The sequence below is a fragment of the Rana temporaria genome, chromosome 1 (assembly GCF_905171775.1).
Source record: "Rana temporaria chromosome 1, aRanTem1.1, whole genome shotgun sequence".
Taxonomy (NCBI): domain Eukaryota; kingdom Metazoa; phylum Chordata; class Amphibia; order Anura; family Ranidae; genus Rana; species Rana temporaria.
Genome location: NC_053489.1, coordinates 90884412 through 90902263, shown reverse-complemented (window position 1 = coordinate 90902263; position 17852 = coordinate 90884412). Strand labels below are relative to the sequence as shown.

Here is a 17852-nt window from a genome sequence, read left to right as displayed (position 1 = left end):
GGGGGATATTGAGAGGTACTCAATCCAACTGCTGCATTGGAGGGGCAGAGGAATAGAGAAGTGTAAATCTAAGAAGCCTATATGAGTCAGAGGAAATGTGCATTACAAGCGCGTATGACTCTCAATGTTTATGCATAGAGTCCACGATTTATGGTGAGTGTGGGAACACCCGAGGGGAGCATGGCACTGTGGCTTTTGTACCAAATAGAGAGAAGCAGCTGCACACCATCACAAAGGATTGGAAGACTACGCCAGTTTATTTTGCACAAGCCCAATACTACAGTGATAATATTGGACACGGATTAATTATATTTGGAGAATATACTTTTAGTTATTTTGTGGACTGATATTTGCACTAACATATTAGAAATGGATTTAAAAAAAAAGAAGGGGGCAGCGCTGTGAGTTTGGGAACCATTGCGATTGGAAATTCCCAACTCTGCAGCCCCGTGTCACAAAAGGGTGGGAATGCTGGTGACATAGTTGACCACATGGTATATTTGGACAACGCTATTGACCGAATTTGGCCATGTGGTCAATGATGTCACAAGCATTCCAACGCCCCTTTGCTACATGCAGCTACAGGGCAGGGAATTACCCGGCTGCAGGTGATTGGGCTGATGGCCTGCTATCATGTAACAACTTCCTGCGAGTTTGGCTCGACTGTAGCTCATCACTATTTTCAGTTGTTTGCAGCCTCCAACATGAATATTGGTCCTTAAAAGCTAAAAGGTGAAGAAAGGTTTATACTTTATCTATTCAAGCAGCTGTGTGGGTTTGTGTGTGAAAAGAAGTGTGTTGTAAGTTGACTTTAAAAGGGAAACCACACCCACAATTGAAAACCGGTGAGCAGGCAGAAGAGACATACACACTTGACTAACTGCTGTCGTTTTACGCTCTAAATGTAATTCCTAAAACATATATATAGAACATAATTAAAATATTTATGCCACAGAATACACTTTCATTTTAGAACGTCAGCATTGTAATAGCGATACAAACAATGGTTATTTTTGACAAGCTTGAAAAATCTTCTTTTATGATGTAGGTGTTGCCTGTCTAATGGCCATCTCTTTCCACAACTTCCTGGATTCCCTGCATACATTGTAGCTTCTCCTCTGCCATTTACTTACAATTTCTAAGGACTACGTGTCCCATGGTACCTTCCTATCTGAAAGCATTGATCCCTGCATTGACTTCACCTCCTGGAACTCCTCCTCTCAGCACCTCTATAGTTTAGAAGGCAAGCTCTGTAAAAATGTGTGACACAGCCACGCTTACTCACAGGGCATAGTCAATACATGTCACAAAGATCATAAAGTAAGTAAACGTGTGTGGATCTTCACAAAGTAAGTTTACCAACTTTGAAAGATTATTTAAATAATAGGAGCTAGAAGCAACTGAAATACAATGAACATGAATATACAATTTTAAATTTTGACAACAGGTTCCCTCTAAAAGGAACTCAGAGATGAAAACTTTGGTCAGTTTATGCTGTAATTGTAAATTACAGTCTAGCTCACTCTTTTGAAAACAAAAAAGCTAGAACATAAAAAAATAAAATAAAAAATGTGACTAGTTTCTCTGATGAGCACATTAGTTGCCTCTTCCTCCAGTAAATGTTTTTACCACTTCTGCCCCGGAGGATTTGGCTGCCAAATGACCGGGCCACTTTTTGCGATTTGGCACTGCGTTGCTTTAACTGACAATTGCGCGGTCATGCGACGTGGCTCCCAAACAAAATTGAAGTGCTTTTTTTCTCTCAAATAGAGCTTTCTTTTGGTAATATTTGATCGCCTCTGCAGTTTATTTTTTGCGCTATAAACAAACACATTTTTTATAGGGCTGTGGAAATTAACTATTAATTCCTTGATTAATCGTAAATTTTTTTGGTCGATCAAAATTCTTTTAATCGGTACTCACCTCTCTGCTGGTTTCCAGGTCTTCAGGGAGTTCCGTCGGAGATCCGGTGATGGCACTGACACCGGCGGGGCTTGCTATGTCCATCTGAAGGGCTCCTTTGCTGTGCCTTCATATCTGTATGCTGGCGGGACCTTACTATCTGGGCTGTTACACTTCCATCTATCAACCTGGGATTCTACAGCCGTCCACTGGGAGGTGTGATAGTTCCCTTCACAGGACATCTACATGCCGACGGACTGATGTTAACCCCTCCTCATCTGGATTCAGCAGTGGTATCATTGTACACGTTTATACCAGTATCATACTTGGCTACATGTTTTTATGACTGCTTTTGCTACCATTTGGTATTAATCGCATCATTTTTACAGTTTATGTAGCTACATCGATTTTATCTCCAGTGCAATATTTATTTTGTTACCTACTTGAAGACTACAAAAGTTTTAATGCTATTCCCATCGAGCGCGGCCTTTGTGTTTTTTGTATCCTGCTATCCATTTTTCCAGTGGTTGGTAGCTGCACTGGGAATCAGCCTGCAAGGAGATCAGCTAAAAGTAGTTGCATCTGTATGTGCATTATAATTAATCGAAATTCGTTGATTAATCGATAAAAAAAAAAAAAAAAAAAAAACGATTAATCGAACACAAAAATTGTAATCAGTAACAGCCCTAATTTTTTACTTTACGCTATTATATATATCCCCCAAAAATATTGAAAAAAACTATTTTTTCCTCAGTTTAGGCCGATATGTATTCTTCTACTTTTTTTTTTTTACCAAAAATATCGCAATAAGCGCTTATCGATTGGTTTGCGCAAAATTTATAGCGTTTACAAAATAGGGGATAGTTTTCTTGCATTTTTATAATTTTTTTTTTTACTACTAATGGCAGCGATCAGCGTTTTTTTTTCCGTGACTGCAACATTATGGCGGACACATTGGACAATTTTGACACATTTTTGGGACCATTGTCATTTTCACAGCAAAAAGTGCATTTAAAATTCATTGTTTACTGTGAAAATGACAATTGCAGTTTGGGAGTTAACCACTAGGGGGCGCTGAAGGGGTTAAGTGTGACCTTATCTGTGTTTCTAACTGTAGGGGGGCGGGGCTGGACGTGTGACGTCAGTGATCGTCGTTCCCTATATCAGAACAGACGATCACCGACAGTGCCACAGTGAAGAACGGGGAAGGTGTGTTTACACACAGCTCTCCCCGTTCTTCAGCTCCGGGGACCGATCGCGGGACTCCAGCTGCGATCGGGTCCGCTGGTCCACGGTCACAGAGATTCAGAAATGCGCGCGCGACCCACGGCTGGGCACTTAAAGAGGACGTACAGGTACGTGCTTTTGCCCAGCCGTGCTATTCTGCCGACGTATATCTGCAGGAGGCGGTACTTAAGTGGTTAAATACCACCAAAAGAAATCTCGATTTGTGTGAAAAAAAGGACAACAATTTCATATGGGTACAATGTTGTATGACTGAGTAATTGTCATTCAAAATGTGAGCACCGAAAGCTGAAAATTGGTCTGGTTAGGAAGGGGGTTTAAGTGCCCAGTGGTCAACCATATTAGAAATAAACCCCATCACTAAAATCTCATGTATTCTTTGAGTTATTGTAATTTCAAAATAAATTTTCATTCTTTATAAATTTGCAGCTTTTTCTTTCAAATAAAAAGTTGGGAGGCCACGAAGGTTCTTGTTCAGGTATTTCCTATTATAGGCCAAAAACGCTTTTCACCAATTGCTCTCCTACGTGGTCACCCTGTCATATATACTTCTGGTGGACAAGTGGTCATGCCAACGCTCATTGTGCAATCATGTTCCAACATTGTCACCATCAGGGAACCCACCCTGAGCAATGCCAGTAGCCATCGCTGGAGCGCATACATGTAGACAGGAAGTGACTTAACCACTTCCCGCCCGGCCGTTATTTTGCTAGTGGTTCAGTTATCCTGACTGGACCTCATATGAAGTCTTTCAGGATAACTGCCGGCACTTGCTCAGTGCGACGATTGGTGGTGCGGTGTGTCAGTCTGACACACCACTACAACGATCTTGGTAAAGAGCTTTCGACGGAGGCTCTTTACCACGTGATCAGCCATGTCCAATCACAGCTGATAACAGTGCAAACAGGAAAAGCCATGTATCGGCTTTTCCTCACTCGCGTCTTAAAGACAGGTCTGATGGGGGGGGGGGGGGGGGGGGGAGTCAGTGCAGCCCCCCAGGGGGTGCTCAAACTGGACTACCAGGGATGGCCACCCCTGGTGGATGACCAGGTATGCCACCTATGGGCACCAGGGATGCCACACAGTGCAAATCAATGCCCACAAATTGTGCCCGATGTCTCCTCATCAGTGATGCCCATCAGTACCACCTATCAGTGCTGCATACCAGGGCCACCTCATTGGTGCTCCTCAGTGCTGCCTTATCAGTGCCCGTCAGTGCAGCCTCATCAGTGCCCATGAATGAAGGAAAAAACGTACTTCTAAGTCAACATTTTTGGTATTGTTTTATTTGTTGCGCAAAAAATAAATACCCCAGCAGTGATCAAATACCATTAAAAGAAATCTATTTGTTGGAACAAAATGATAAAAAAATTGTTTGGGTACAGTGTAGCATGACCGCAAGTTGTGACAGTGCTGAAAGCTAAAAACTAGCCCGGGCAGATTTCCAAAATCAATATGATAACTCTGTATGACTTGTTATTTTTAGATTATCTCTTTATGTTGCCCACTTCTACCCCCCCCCTTTTTTTTTCTTCTCTCTCTCTATTTCTTTCCTCCCCTTATTAATCCCTCCTTTGTATTATTCTCATTTATAGTTTGCAACCTGTTAAATGCATATTATAAATATAGATTTATTCGTTTAAATATATGCACTCATATATTGTTTCCCTATTAATTATCCTATATTCTTTCTATGCATCTGTATGTTTGAATGCACTTATAATTCGAAAATGTCAATAAAATCTTTGAAACGAAAACTAGCCTGGGCAGAAAGGTGCCTCTGGTATTGAAGTGGTTAATGAGGCTAGATGAGATCAATACTGAGCTGCAAAAAAAGGACAAAAAAAAAAGAAAAAAAAAAAGGAAAAAGAAAAGTCAGCTATTTATAACATTGTTTTAGCAAAATGAATGGCATTGAGTTGAAGTCTAAATCTGCTTTAACTGAACAAGTTTGATGAAGACTGCACAATCTGAGTTTATAATAAGCCCAACTACTGTGTTCAGCAAAGTTATAAATTCACAGATTTCATAAAACAGTAGAATTCACAATTTTAGGGGCCTGGAAAGTAAAATACCCAAGAATACATAGATATATCTAAAAACAGACACTTCTTATACAGCATTTCCACATTACAGTGCATTTGTTTCTAGAAAGTGTACAAATAAAGTGTAGCACGCTCCCATTAAGTGAAAGTGTGTATGTCAGTAAATTGCATCTAAAATAGAATGAAACAATCAATGCTTTCTGTGAAATCGCAGAAACTACACAATTATAGGAGCACAGATAGAACAGCCAATCTGTCATTTCCAATACCAGCAGTTGAGTTTTTTTTGTTGTAGCATTAACATAATAGAGCTGTTACATTTCAAGTGAGCTTGTTAGCAGTGACAATTTAGAGGTGCCACGCAGAGAGAGATCTGCAACCATCCACTTTAAATAATACAAATGGCAAATGTCTAAAATGTCACATCATTTCCAAAGAATGTTCAATGCTACTTTACTGTAGGGGTGCTAAATGCAAGTACTAACAGCTGAAAATAAAGGAACTAACTATCTTGGATTTGATGTGAAAGCACCTTCTATTTGGGTACGAGCAACATACTTTACCCAGCAAGATGAGAAAGCACACTATCCTTAAATGAGGCGGGAAAAAAACTTTAGTTGAAAGTTACGACATACAAACACCTTTTGTTGTGAATGCAACCACTTTTTTCCCCATGTTAAATTTACTGACAAAAAGTTAATTTGTTACTCAGTTTAGGCCGATATGTATTCTTCTACATATTTTTGGTAATAACTGCAGTAAGCATATATTGATTGGTTTGCACAAAAGTTATATCGTCTACTAAATGGGGGATAGATTTATTACATTTTATTATTATTTAATAGTAATGGCGGTGATCTGCGATAAAAATGCACTGATTACTGTGTAAATGTCACTACCAGGGAAGGGGTTAACACTAGGGGGTGATCTAGGGGTTAACGGTGTTCCCCAGTGTGTGTTCTAACTGTGGGGGGAGGGGACTGACTATAGGAGATGACAGATTGTGGTTCCCAGCTAGTGGGAACTCAGATCTCTCTCCTCACAGAACTACTGGAATGTGTGCGTACACACACGTCCCTGTTCTGCCTCTTGTGCCCACGATCACACCTGGCCGGTGGTCATCGTAAATCACGGCCACAAGCATAGGCACCCCACAGTTCAGCGGGCACGCCCGCTATCCCACTTAAAGTAGCCAACGTACAGCTACGACGGCTCGTGCCGACCTGCTGCCGTATAATGACGGCGGCTGGTCGGCAAGGGGTTAAAAGCACCCAGAAGTTGGGTTTTATAGTAGAACTTAAGTTACCAGTTTTCTGTGATGCAGTTCATGTTTTAACTATGTGTCCTCATATGTCTGCATTAACTTAGGAGCTCCCTGCTTTTTTTTTCTGCACCTGATAGATTCTCTGAGCCCCACTACAAAGTACAAGTGCTTTTATCAACTTGCAAGAAATAAAATACAAAGATACCTGGGTGTATACGCCATTAAAGTTACCCTAACCTGATTTAAAATGTTTATAATGCAACAACAGTGCTAAAAATGCTGCATTTGCGATGCCTAAAAGTACCTGTGTTAGTCTTTGAAATGAATCCTGTGTCCTGGGAGCATCTTAGATCCAAGTGAGCCTTAAATTTCTGTCCATGTTGTTCTGTGCCCGCTCCCTTATGCAACTAAGCCCGTCCTGTAAATCTATAGTCAAGTTGGTTCGATATGGGAATGTTGGCTAGGGTCATGGAGAGGCTTACAAAGATAAGAACATTTCCAAACCATTTCATCAAAAATGGCCAGAATAAGCAAACATTCTATAAGGGCCAGTTCACACTGGGAATCACATAGGAATGCGTTGTTCGTTCTTCTGAAATTCACATGTAGTTCTGTGCATTGCGATTTCAGCCCATTCATGTTGGCCAAAATACAGATGGAACATGTTCCAAAAAAGAACTTGGCCTTTAGGTCTCGTTTACACTTGCTTTAAAATGTGGCATTGTACATAATTTTTTTAAAGCACTCTGAATGCCAATCAAAGCATCTGTCACCAAATAGTATGGTAAGCTTACAGTCCCGTTGGCTTTTCTTCAAAAACTCTACCTTCTTGGTGCTTCAAAGCCTCCATAGAAGTCTATGACAAAGCTTACTTACAGCACCTGCAGCTTTTAAAAGGCTTTAATACAGCTTTAGCTTCTTGAAGGTACAAGATATCCCAGGATGCACTGGTAAACCAATGCGCAAACTGGAAAGATGTCTTTAGCAGTCACTTCCAGTTCATGTGGCTATAATCTGGAAGTGTCTGTTCAGACGTCAAATCTGGTGTGCAGGTGAGCGGGGTCCGGACTGGAGCAACTAGCTGATGACACACATGTGTAGTAACATGGGAATGCTATAGTGGAAGGTGAGTAGGGAGAGAGAAACTGGAGCAGGAGAAACTAGCCATGGGAGCAATATAGTGGGGGGTGATCGAGGATCAGCAGAACTGGGTGTTACTACTTAGCAGGGGGGTCTACTGAACAGGGGTACTATAGAGCTGGGGATCTTCTGGGCCCTTTAAGGAGCTAAAAATCAGTCAAAAAGCAGCATATTTATAGGTATGTTGGGTACCTGGCTTTTAGGTGCGTCTTACACAGAAGAAGAAAAAAGAAGAAGAAAAAAGAAGAAAAAAAAAGAAAAAAAAAAAAGAAAAAAAAAAAAGAAAAAAAAAAAAGAAGAAAAAAAAAGAAGAAGAAAAAAGAAGGAAGAAGAAAGAAGAAAGAAGAAAGAAGAAAGAAGAAAGAAGAAAGAAGAAAGAAGAAAGAAGAAAGAAGAAAGAAGAAAGAAGGAAGAAGGAAGAAGAAGAAGAAGAAGAAGAAGAAGAAGAAGAAGAAAGAAGAAAGAAGAAGAAAAAAGAAAGAAGAAGAAAGAAGAAAGAAAGAAGAAGAAAGAAGAAGAAGAACTTACAACAAATTTTTAAAACATCAGAATAATGGATATACTGCCAATCGGCAAAGTCTTGAGGAAGCATTGGGAATACAAACACCTGATGTATTTAAAAAAAATGTAATCTATTTAAGTTGTTCAACTGCTGAGATTGCAAAAGAAAATTGAGCATAGCAGAAATGTAATTCTCACCAGGATACTAATTTATACAATGAATGTCTCAGGAGTTACAGAATTGATAAAGTGGTTTTATTAAATGTTTTATCAAAAAGGTAATTAGAAAAATGAGGCAGCTGTTAAAAAGGAAATTATAAAAAAAAATTATAATTTATAAATAAAACTTCTAATGTGGTAGCTACAATTGTGAAGCAAGTGTAATTAATAGATTACCATTTAAGGAAATGTTTAAGAGAACTGAAAATTCACTTGTAATGGGATCATTATTAGTTTTGAAATACATTGCACAATTTGGAATTAGACAAAATAATTTAAAATTTTACTGATAATCTATACAACGGTTACGTTTAAAAAAAAAAGGGATTATTTGAGAAAACAGGACTTCGCAAGCCAAGCATGGTTTAAACCAGTTCATACTGTTTACAGAGATCCTAGTTCGGTAGGAGTGATGGAGCAATTGCAGCCCTGGGAACCACCACGTGGCTTGAAAGTGATGTTGGTCTAGTGTTGTGTGCCCACAACACTTCTGTTGTATAAAGGTCTACTTTCATAGGGCTTCCATGGAAAGTTCCAATAAAAAAAAAAAAAGTTTTCTTCCATGGGCGTGCAGGACTTTAAAATCTGCTCACATATTTGTTTAGAGCCCCCACAATATTGCACTATAAATTACTCAATCCGGTGTGCACATATCCAGGATGGACATACTGTATGTGGGAAAATATCTCCTTTGCCCTTACATGAGTAAGCTGGGGCACCGTGGTGCCTGCCTTATGGTGACAAGCATGTACAGCTCTGATCACAGAGACTCTAGTTATCAGCCCTCCTAGAGGTCAGAAATGGATGAGTTATCCTACGAAATGTTAAAATTGGATTGTAACGGACTTATGAACTATTCTGCCTGGACATCCTATAATACTCCTACAGTGAGGTCTACAAAGAACTGCATGGCTCGTTACAATTGGATTTACCACATTGTATTCTGAGCTCAAAGGGTTAATTATACAAGGGACTTTTTCACTGCTGAATGCTAATATTCCCTTTGCATAGCTAATGGACTCTCCTTTGTGTAGTTAATCCCCTCAGCATACGGAGGCTGTTATGTGGGAGTGTATAATTGTTTTAAAGGTTAATTAAATTCTATTGTCTGATCAAGTCATGTTAAATATAAGGTTGGAGCCGAACGTCTAGAGACTGATTGATTCAAGGAGATGTCAATATTTCAAAGTATCTGTGTGAAGGGGGGGCGGAGAGTGTCATTGTTCATGTAAGTTTTTGTAACTACATATAAGCGAGGTGAAATGTGCAAATAAAGTCAGTCTTGTTTGACCCTTCAACGTAGCCTTGTCTCGTTCGTGAAGGGGAACTCTTTCTCTCTCTGGATCTATTGGATGGGGATACCGGCGGTACTAGCATATCGCAGCTTGCCAGGGAAAAGGACTTCTCCAACGGCTGAGACCCTCTCCCTAGCTGGGTAGCCGTTACATTGGTTGGCAGCACTGGGATGGTCCTTTTATCCAAAGAGCAAGTGCTGAATGGAGTCGCAGTACGCCAGGCTGAAAAGATCCACACTAAAAGATCTATTGGAGAGTCGTGGTAGGAGCGCCAGCAACAGACCACGGAGGGAGCTGATAGCTGACCTGCTGGAGCTGGACGAAATGGATGGATCCATGGACCTGTCAACAAGGAAGATGTAATTACTGGGATTGTACAGCAGAGATTATCCTTGTATCCAGAAACGTCCGTGGAACTAATCAACCAGCTGTTCCAGGAAGAAAGGGAGGAGATACAAATGAAGAGGGGACAAGAACTGGAACTGGTAAGAGCAAGACAGACCATTACACATGCAGTTCCTACCCCCCCACCCGTGGCTACAGGAAAGAAAATACCGTTCACTGCATTTAAAGCTTTTGTAGAAAGTGAGGAGGAAATCGATGGATATTTGGCGGATTTTGAGAGGCAGTGCTCACTACACCAGGTACCACCAGACCAATGGGTCACTATTTTGTCTGGGAAAGTGTCGGGCAAAGCCAACGAAGCCTTTCGGGCTCTCGCTCCAGAGGATATTTTACAATATCAGCAAGTTAAAAAGGCGCTGCTAACCCGATATGCCGTAACGCCAGAAGCCTACAGCCGGCGCTTCCGGGAGTCCAAGAAGAAGGCTGTGGACTCCCACATGGAATGGGCCAACCAGTTACAAAGGGTGGCATCCCTTTGGGTCCAAGGGTGCAAGGCCAACACCGGGGAGGAAGTATTGCAGCTGTTCCTAATGGAACATTTCTTCCAAGACCTGGCCGCAGACATACAAGACTGAGTACGAGATCGCCGTCCCGCTAACTTAAACGAGGCGGCTCGGCTAGCAGATGAGTACGCGGAGACAAGGAAAGTAAGCCAGGGTACTACCCGGCTGGCTCAGAAGGTAGAACCGCGTACTCCAACCGTCACCCCACGCCCAGAGTTTCGGGATCCAGTCCCACCAAGTCCTCAGGGGCCTAGCAACTATCCCTGGGATTCGCCTAGGGTGACGTGCCATCACTGCAGCGACACGGGACATATTGCTCGTTATTGCCCTTTGAGAACTACAAATAACAACTGGAGACGCACAACACCCAACACAGAGGTCACTCCATCACGTCCCTCTGCAGTCCACTGCCTAGAGACCGAGGGGGGCCCGGAGGAATGTCTGGGAATTTGGTATGAAGCAGACCCAATACAAGCTGCCTCTCCGGATAACCGTCAGCATCACCATCAGGAGGTACGGGTGAATGGACAAGTAGCACAAGGCCTAAGAGATTCCGGGACTACTATCACTCTGATTCAAAAACATCTGGTAAAGCCAGAGAACGTGTCCACTCGCACAGTTGCCGTCCGGGTCGCAGGGGGTGCTGAATTTCGCGTACCCACCGCCCGGGTGCACTTAGACTGGGGAGCCGGGTCAGGAAAGACCACAGTTGGTATCATGGACAACCTACCTGCCGAGGTGGTGCTGGGCAACGACATTGGCCCTCTGACTTCGGCTTATTTACCTACACCTGCTGCCGCTTGTCCCGTGACCACCCGCGTTGCTGGAATCAACTCGCTTGCTGCTGAGACCCGGGTAAGACTACCTTCCCCGACATGTACTGTAGATCCGGCACAATATCACAGTCTAAAATGGGAATGTGACAAGTTGGCCAGTGAGAAATCAGAGATGCAACGACACTATGTCATGTATTATGAGATGTCCCGGGGCTTGAACATTGAAATGCACAAACAGGCGGAAATTGTCAAAAGATTAAATGGGATTTGCATCCAGGTGGTGCCGTATCTGTCCCAAGAGCATCAGCAACAGGTTTTGGGAGCCATTGAGAGAGCAAAGCAAGTGACTGTTCCAGAACTGAATTCTATTATTCACCGTCACCATCAGCTACCGACCTGGTAAGCCAATGGGAATGCCGACGGACTGTCCAGGCAAACTGAACTTTTACCCTAACAGCAGATCGGTCATCCCCAAGTTGACCTGAAAAGGATCAATCTGGGTCTGCCGGAGTGTTCCACAAAAGGGGAGCAGTGTAACGGACCTATGAACTATTCTGCCTGGACATCCTATAATACTCCTACAGTGAGGTCTACAAAGAACTGCATGGCTCGTTACAATTGGATTTACCACATTGTATTCTGAGCTCAAAGGGTTAATTATACAAGGGACTTTTTCACTGCTGAATGCTAATATTCCCTTTGCATAGCTAATGGGCTCTCCTTTGTGTAGTTAATCCCCTCAGCATACGGAGGCTGTTATGTGGGAGTGTATAATTGTTTTAAAGGTTAATTGAATTCTATTGTCTGATCAAGTCATGTTAAATATAAGGTTGGAGCCGAACGTCTAGAGACTGATTGATTCAAGGAGATGTCAATATTTCAAAGTATCTGTGTGAAGGGGGGGCGGAGAGTGTCATTGTTCATGTAAGTTTTTGTAACCACATATAAGCGAGGTGAAATGTGCAAATAAAGTCAGTCTTGTTTGACCCTTCAACGTAGCCTTGTCTCGTTCGTGAAGGGGAACTCTTTCTCTCTCTCTGGATCTATTGGATGGGGATACCGGCGGTACTTGTATATCGCAGCTTGCCAGGGAAAAGGACTTCTCCAACGGCTGAGACCCTCTCCCTAGCTGGCTAGCCGTTACATGGATAAATAGCTCATTTGTTGTCAGCCTCAGCTATGCTATAAATGATTAAAAGTAGTAATAGAGACATATACCGCCCTAAAATAGTTGTGTTCTTATGATATTGTACAGACAAAGTTTTAAAAATAGTTTATCCACTTTCTGCCAAATCATGTACATGTATGTGCTTGACTGCAAGTGGTTATACCGGGGTTATGACTGCAGATGTCAGTCATAACCCCGGTTTTATTTTTTTTAGAGCAGGCAAAGCTCTACAAAGTAAAAGCAATCCTAGCCGCCAATTAGCTGCTGGATTGCATTTACAGGCAGCGGAAAGAGACAGTGATTTTTTTTTAATTTAATTAAAAAATGTATTATTTTTAATCAAAAACACCCCCCCGTCCCCTGTGCTTGCAGAGGTAAACGCATACGTAGGTCACGCACACATATGTAAGAGTTCACACCACACGTGAGGTATAGTCACGAATGTAATAGCAAAAGCAATCATTCTAGTTCTAAATCTCCTTTGTAACTCTAAACTTTAAATATTTGTGTTATAAGTGTTTTTAAGTATCGTAGTCTTTCGCACCTCCACAAGCGTGCATAATTTTAAAGCGTGATATGATATGTATCTATTTACTCGGCGCTACATACACATGCTAATTATATATATACACATACACACACACACACACACACGCCACTTTATTAGGTACACCCACCTGTTCCATTGCTTGGAAAATACCTTTTCTCATCAGCAGTACAAAGCAGTCTTGTAACTTCTATCAGTGTCCGGCTGAGCACTGGTTAACACTTGCAGGAGGAGTTTTCATTCTCCTCTGAGGCTGCGTGACCCTTAACCCTCTGTCTGGACAGTGCCGATTGGCCCTGTACTGATCACATGTACCCCCCAAACAAAAATAAAAACTCTCCAGCAATAAAAATAAAACTGAGAATGTGCAGAGTGGCCCCAGGGTTCCATACTATCTGGGGATGGATTGGGGACAGTGGAAGAAGGGGAGGATCAGATGAGACAGGATCAAACAGCCTTTTTTACACAATGCAGAGGATTAACCCCTTAGGTTACACAGTGAGTATAACAAGCATGCTTTACTGCATATACAGGCTGATTTTACTGTTGTGTGTTTAGTAACACATATATGCAGAGCTTTTTTTCTCAGAAAATATGTGCAGGAACTCAACCACGGCCCCGTTCAGATTTCACAAACAGTAGAAGGGTCTTAGAGGTGCATTAAATACCAGGATTGCATTACATACAGAGTGCAGAGTTCAGGGGGGTTACAGAGTGCAGAGCTGTCACTTGTAAACACAGAAACTAGACTTCTGTGTTTACAAGTGATTGTGGTGAGCGGGCACCAAAGGGTCTGAGCCAGAGGTGGTGGTACTGAGTTCCCCCTGAAAAAAAGCCCTGTATATATGTCTCTAGTGTATTTTTCACAGGGATATATAGAACTTTTGCTGATCAAAAGACTAAACTGGGTTGCAACCATGAGGAGATGGTCCCAGATATCACGCCTGAAAACAGACCACAAGGGAGAACTTTGGAGCTATTCACACGGGTACAGTAGGATCTTACTTTTTTTATCTGCAGAAAGTTGTGGTTTAGCTGGGATCTCGTCCTCCTCCTCAGAGTCCTCACTGCTTGTGCTGCTCACATCTAACACGATATCTCGCTGTGGGTCCACTCTAAGGAAGTTTCTACACTCAAACGTAAGATGGCCAGCTGAAAAGGAGGAGCACATAAGACATAATGTAAGATACTTGCCTGTGGTTCAAACTATTACAATTAGTGAATAAAAGTCAGAGAACCTAGACATTTTCTCAATCTATGAAACGACTTCCAAAAACAAGGATTGCAGTTATAATCTGTCCATATAATTACTGTGCATAGGATCTACCAGACAAATGATTTTTCAAATAATGTGCATATCCCTGTGATCAGATTTCCTCAGAAGAGAATGTGTATTGTTGTTTTGTGTAATGCGTATGCGTTTGTTGGAAATAGTGCGTTCTGAGGAATGCTAAACCCCAAGATCAGGAAGATGGCCTACAGTGTAACAACTGCCTTATGTGACCTCACCGTCCACTTTATTAGGTACACCTACCTTGCTAGTGCTGGGTTGCCTTCAGAACGGCCTTAATTCTTCATGGAATAGATTCAACGAGGTGTTAGAAACATTCATCAGAGATTTCGGTCCATAGTGACATGATGGCATCACACAGTTACTGCAGATTTGTCTGCTGCACATCCATGATGCCAATCTCCCGTTCCACCACATCTCAAAAGGTGCTCTATTGGATTGAGATCTGGTGACTGTGGAGGCCATTGTATTACAGTGACCTCATTGTCATGTTCAAGAAACCAGCGGTGAGATGATTGGAGCTTTGTGACATGGTGCATTATCCTGCTGGAAGGAGCCATCAGAAGATGGGTACACTGTAGTCATAAAGGGATGGACATGATCAGCAACAATTCTCAGGTAGGCCGTGGTATTTAAACAATGCTCAATTTGTACTAAAGGGAAAATAAGAAAATATCAGCCTGAACTGTTGATACAAGGTATGATGCATCCATGCTTTCATGTTGTCCAAACTATCTGAATGGCACAGCTGAAATTGAGACTCATCAGACCAGGCAACGTTTTCCCAATCTTCTATTGTCCAATATTGGTGAGCCTGTGCGAATTGTAGCCTTAGTTTCCTGTTCTTAGCCGACAGGAGTTGCACCCGGAGTGGTGTTTTGCTGCTGTAGCCCATCTGCTTCAAGGTTCAATGTGTTGAGCGTTCAGAGATGGTATTCTGCATGCCTTGGTTGTAACGAGTGGTTATTTTAGTTACTGTTGCCTTTCTATCATCTTGATCCAGTCTGCCCATTCTCCTTTGACATCAACAAGCCATTTTCGTCCACACAACTGCAACTCACTGGATATTTTCTTTTATGGACCATTCTCTGTAAACTCAAGAGATGGTTGTGTGTGAAAATCCCAGTAGTAGATCAGCAGTTTTTGAAACACTCAGACCAGCCTGTCTGTCACGCCACGTTCAATGTCACTGAAAACCCCTTTCCTCCCCATTCTGATGCTTGCTTTGAACTTCAGCAAGTTGTCTTCAACACGTCTAGATGCCAAATCCATTGACTTGCTGCCATGTGATTGGCTGATTAGCAATTTGTGTTACCAAGCAATTGAACAGGTGCTCCTAATAAAGTGGGTCGGTGAGTGTACAACATAAGGCACAATATACTTTGTAGGCCTTGTTACAATGTGAAGGTTGCACCCCCGTTATAGGTTGACCCTGGACTGTTGGTTGTGACCAAATTAACACAATGAGACACATGGATATGAAAAATGAAGTTAGTTCCCACCATGTGCACTGATCCGTGTTATTCTGCACATCCGCTGTTTAAAAATGCAGAAGCGTTCCCCTGTGATACCCGATGGGCCAAGCTACCCTGGATAATGATCAATGAGAAACTCTCAACCTTCCTCAATGATAAAATTCCACAGTTCAAAAAGATTTGGGAACCTTGGATTAACTACCTGATAAAACACTCTGCAGGCGCTTCTGGAGTCCAAGCCTGGCGTATCATCATCACACCAAACATAACATACCCTTTACTTCACCGCACCCTCAGACTGGCTATCTTGAGTCTGGGAATTCTTCCATTTAAGGGGCACAAAGGCTTATTATTCTCAGGCCTCTTTCTGTTTTAAATGCTACTGGTTGATCTTGATGGATAATCATTCTCTCTATTAGACATTTGTCTTTGTCTGATATGCTTTAACTGAAACTTTCTGCAACACACCTAACCCTACCTCAGGTCACTGCAAAACAGCTCTCTCACAGAGCATAGGAGTAAAAATAAATACAAATATGTGTAATGTATGAAGAACATAGTAGAGAGAGAAAAAAAAAAGTAACAATGCATGGCACTGCCCTCACTGCCTGTACACAACTAACACCAGCCTGGTAAAATGGCTCATTATAGTGTGCGGCTGGTGTGAGCAAGCAGTGACACATGGCAAGCCTAGCTGCCCGGGGCCAAATGTAGCAGTGTCCATATGCATCGGTTACTTAACAATTAGTTATACAACTAATGTATACCTATATAATGTTACAAGTTTTAAAAACTTTAATGAAAAAACAAAAAACTGTGGACAGGCAGGATTTTAACTGCGGTAGAGACATACCGAGCCTCATCCGCATTTAGGTTCCCTTTCCTGCTGGTCTGTGCTGTGCAATGGAGATGCGCACACACACGGCAAGGCCGTAACATGGAATTGTTACCCGGAAGCCGCTGGGCTGAAGAGGTCAGTGGTTGGTGGGGAGCTCTGGAGGAATCACAGAACTGGAGAACAGGTGAGTATAGTTCCAATTTAAAAAACATTTTTTAATACTGCAGCTGAATCTGACATAAACAATATCAAACAAATACCCACTGCCACCTTGAAACTGTAGTCACAGCTGTCGTAATGCTCATGATGGTATACCACCACGACTAGTGGTTTGTGGGGACTGGAAAAAGTCAGTGACAGCTAGAATTGAAGGCCACCAGCTGCTCAATGCGTCATCTGGTAGCTCTCAAAGAAAGATGGTTTGTCAACATATTCTCAGCACGATGCCCATTAATGTTAATAATAGATTACAGGTGAGAAGGACTTAAAGGGGTTGTAAAGGTAAAAAAAAAAATCCTACATAGCTTCCTTTACCTTAGTGCAGTTCTCTTTCACTTACCTCATCCTTTGATTTTGCTTTTAAATGTCCTTATTTCTTCTGAGAAATCCTCACTTCCAGTTCTTCTGTCTGTAACTCCACACAGTAATACAAGGCTTTCTCCCTGGTGTGGAGTGTCGTGCTCGCCCCCTCCCTTGGACAACAGGAGAGTCAGGACGCTCTCTATGTTGCAGATAGAGAAAGGAGCTGTGTGTTAGTGGGTGTCCTGACTCTCCTGTTGTGGGAGGGGGCGAGCATGACACTCCACACCAGGGAGAAAGCCTCACATTACTGTGTGGAGTTACAGACAGAAGAACAGGAAGTGAGGATTTCTCAGAAGAAATGAGAACATTTAAAAGCAAAATCAAAGGATGAGATAAGTGAAGGAGGACTGCACTAAGGCAAAGGAAGCTATTTAGGGATTTTTTTTACCTTTACAACCCCTTTAAGAGTATAACTAATATTAAAGTCCACAAAATGGGGGATTATACATAAGCTAAAAAACTTGAAAATGTATTGACTGTGGGAGAAAATTGCCAATACAAAAGGATATACCAATTGCAAAAGGATATGATATTTGCACCAAACAAAAAGGGGTGGGGGGGTAACATCATTGACCTAATGTGACCATAATCAAACTCTGAAGTGCACATTACTGGTTGCAAAATGGTTACCAGGACATATAGAAGGGTAAAGGCCC

The 17852-nt window shown here is 42.0% G+C and overlaps 1 protein-coding gene across 2 annotated transcripts in view; it reads right to left on the bottom strand.

Annotated features, from left to right (window-relative positions):
- SREK1IP1 (SREK1 interacting protein 1) overlaps positions 1-17852 on the bottom strand; it is a 94406-nt gene that overhangs the window by 46559 nt on the left and 29995 nt on the right. For both annotated transcript variants that reach the window (XM_040340270.1, XM_040340278.1), the window contains exon 3: positions 14016-14162. In XM_040340270.1, the coding sequence (XP_040196204.1) occupies positions 14016-14162 (147 nt within the window). The remainder of the gene's footprint in view (positions 1-14015; positions 14163-17852) is intronic.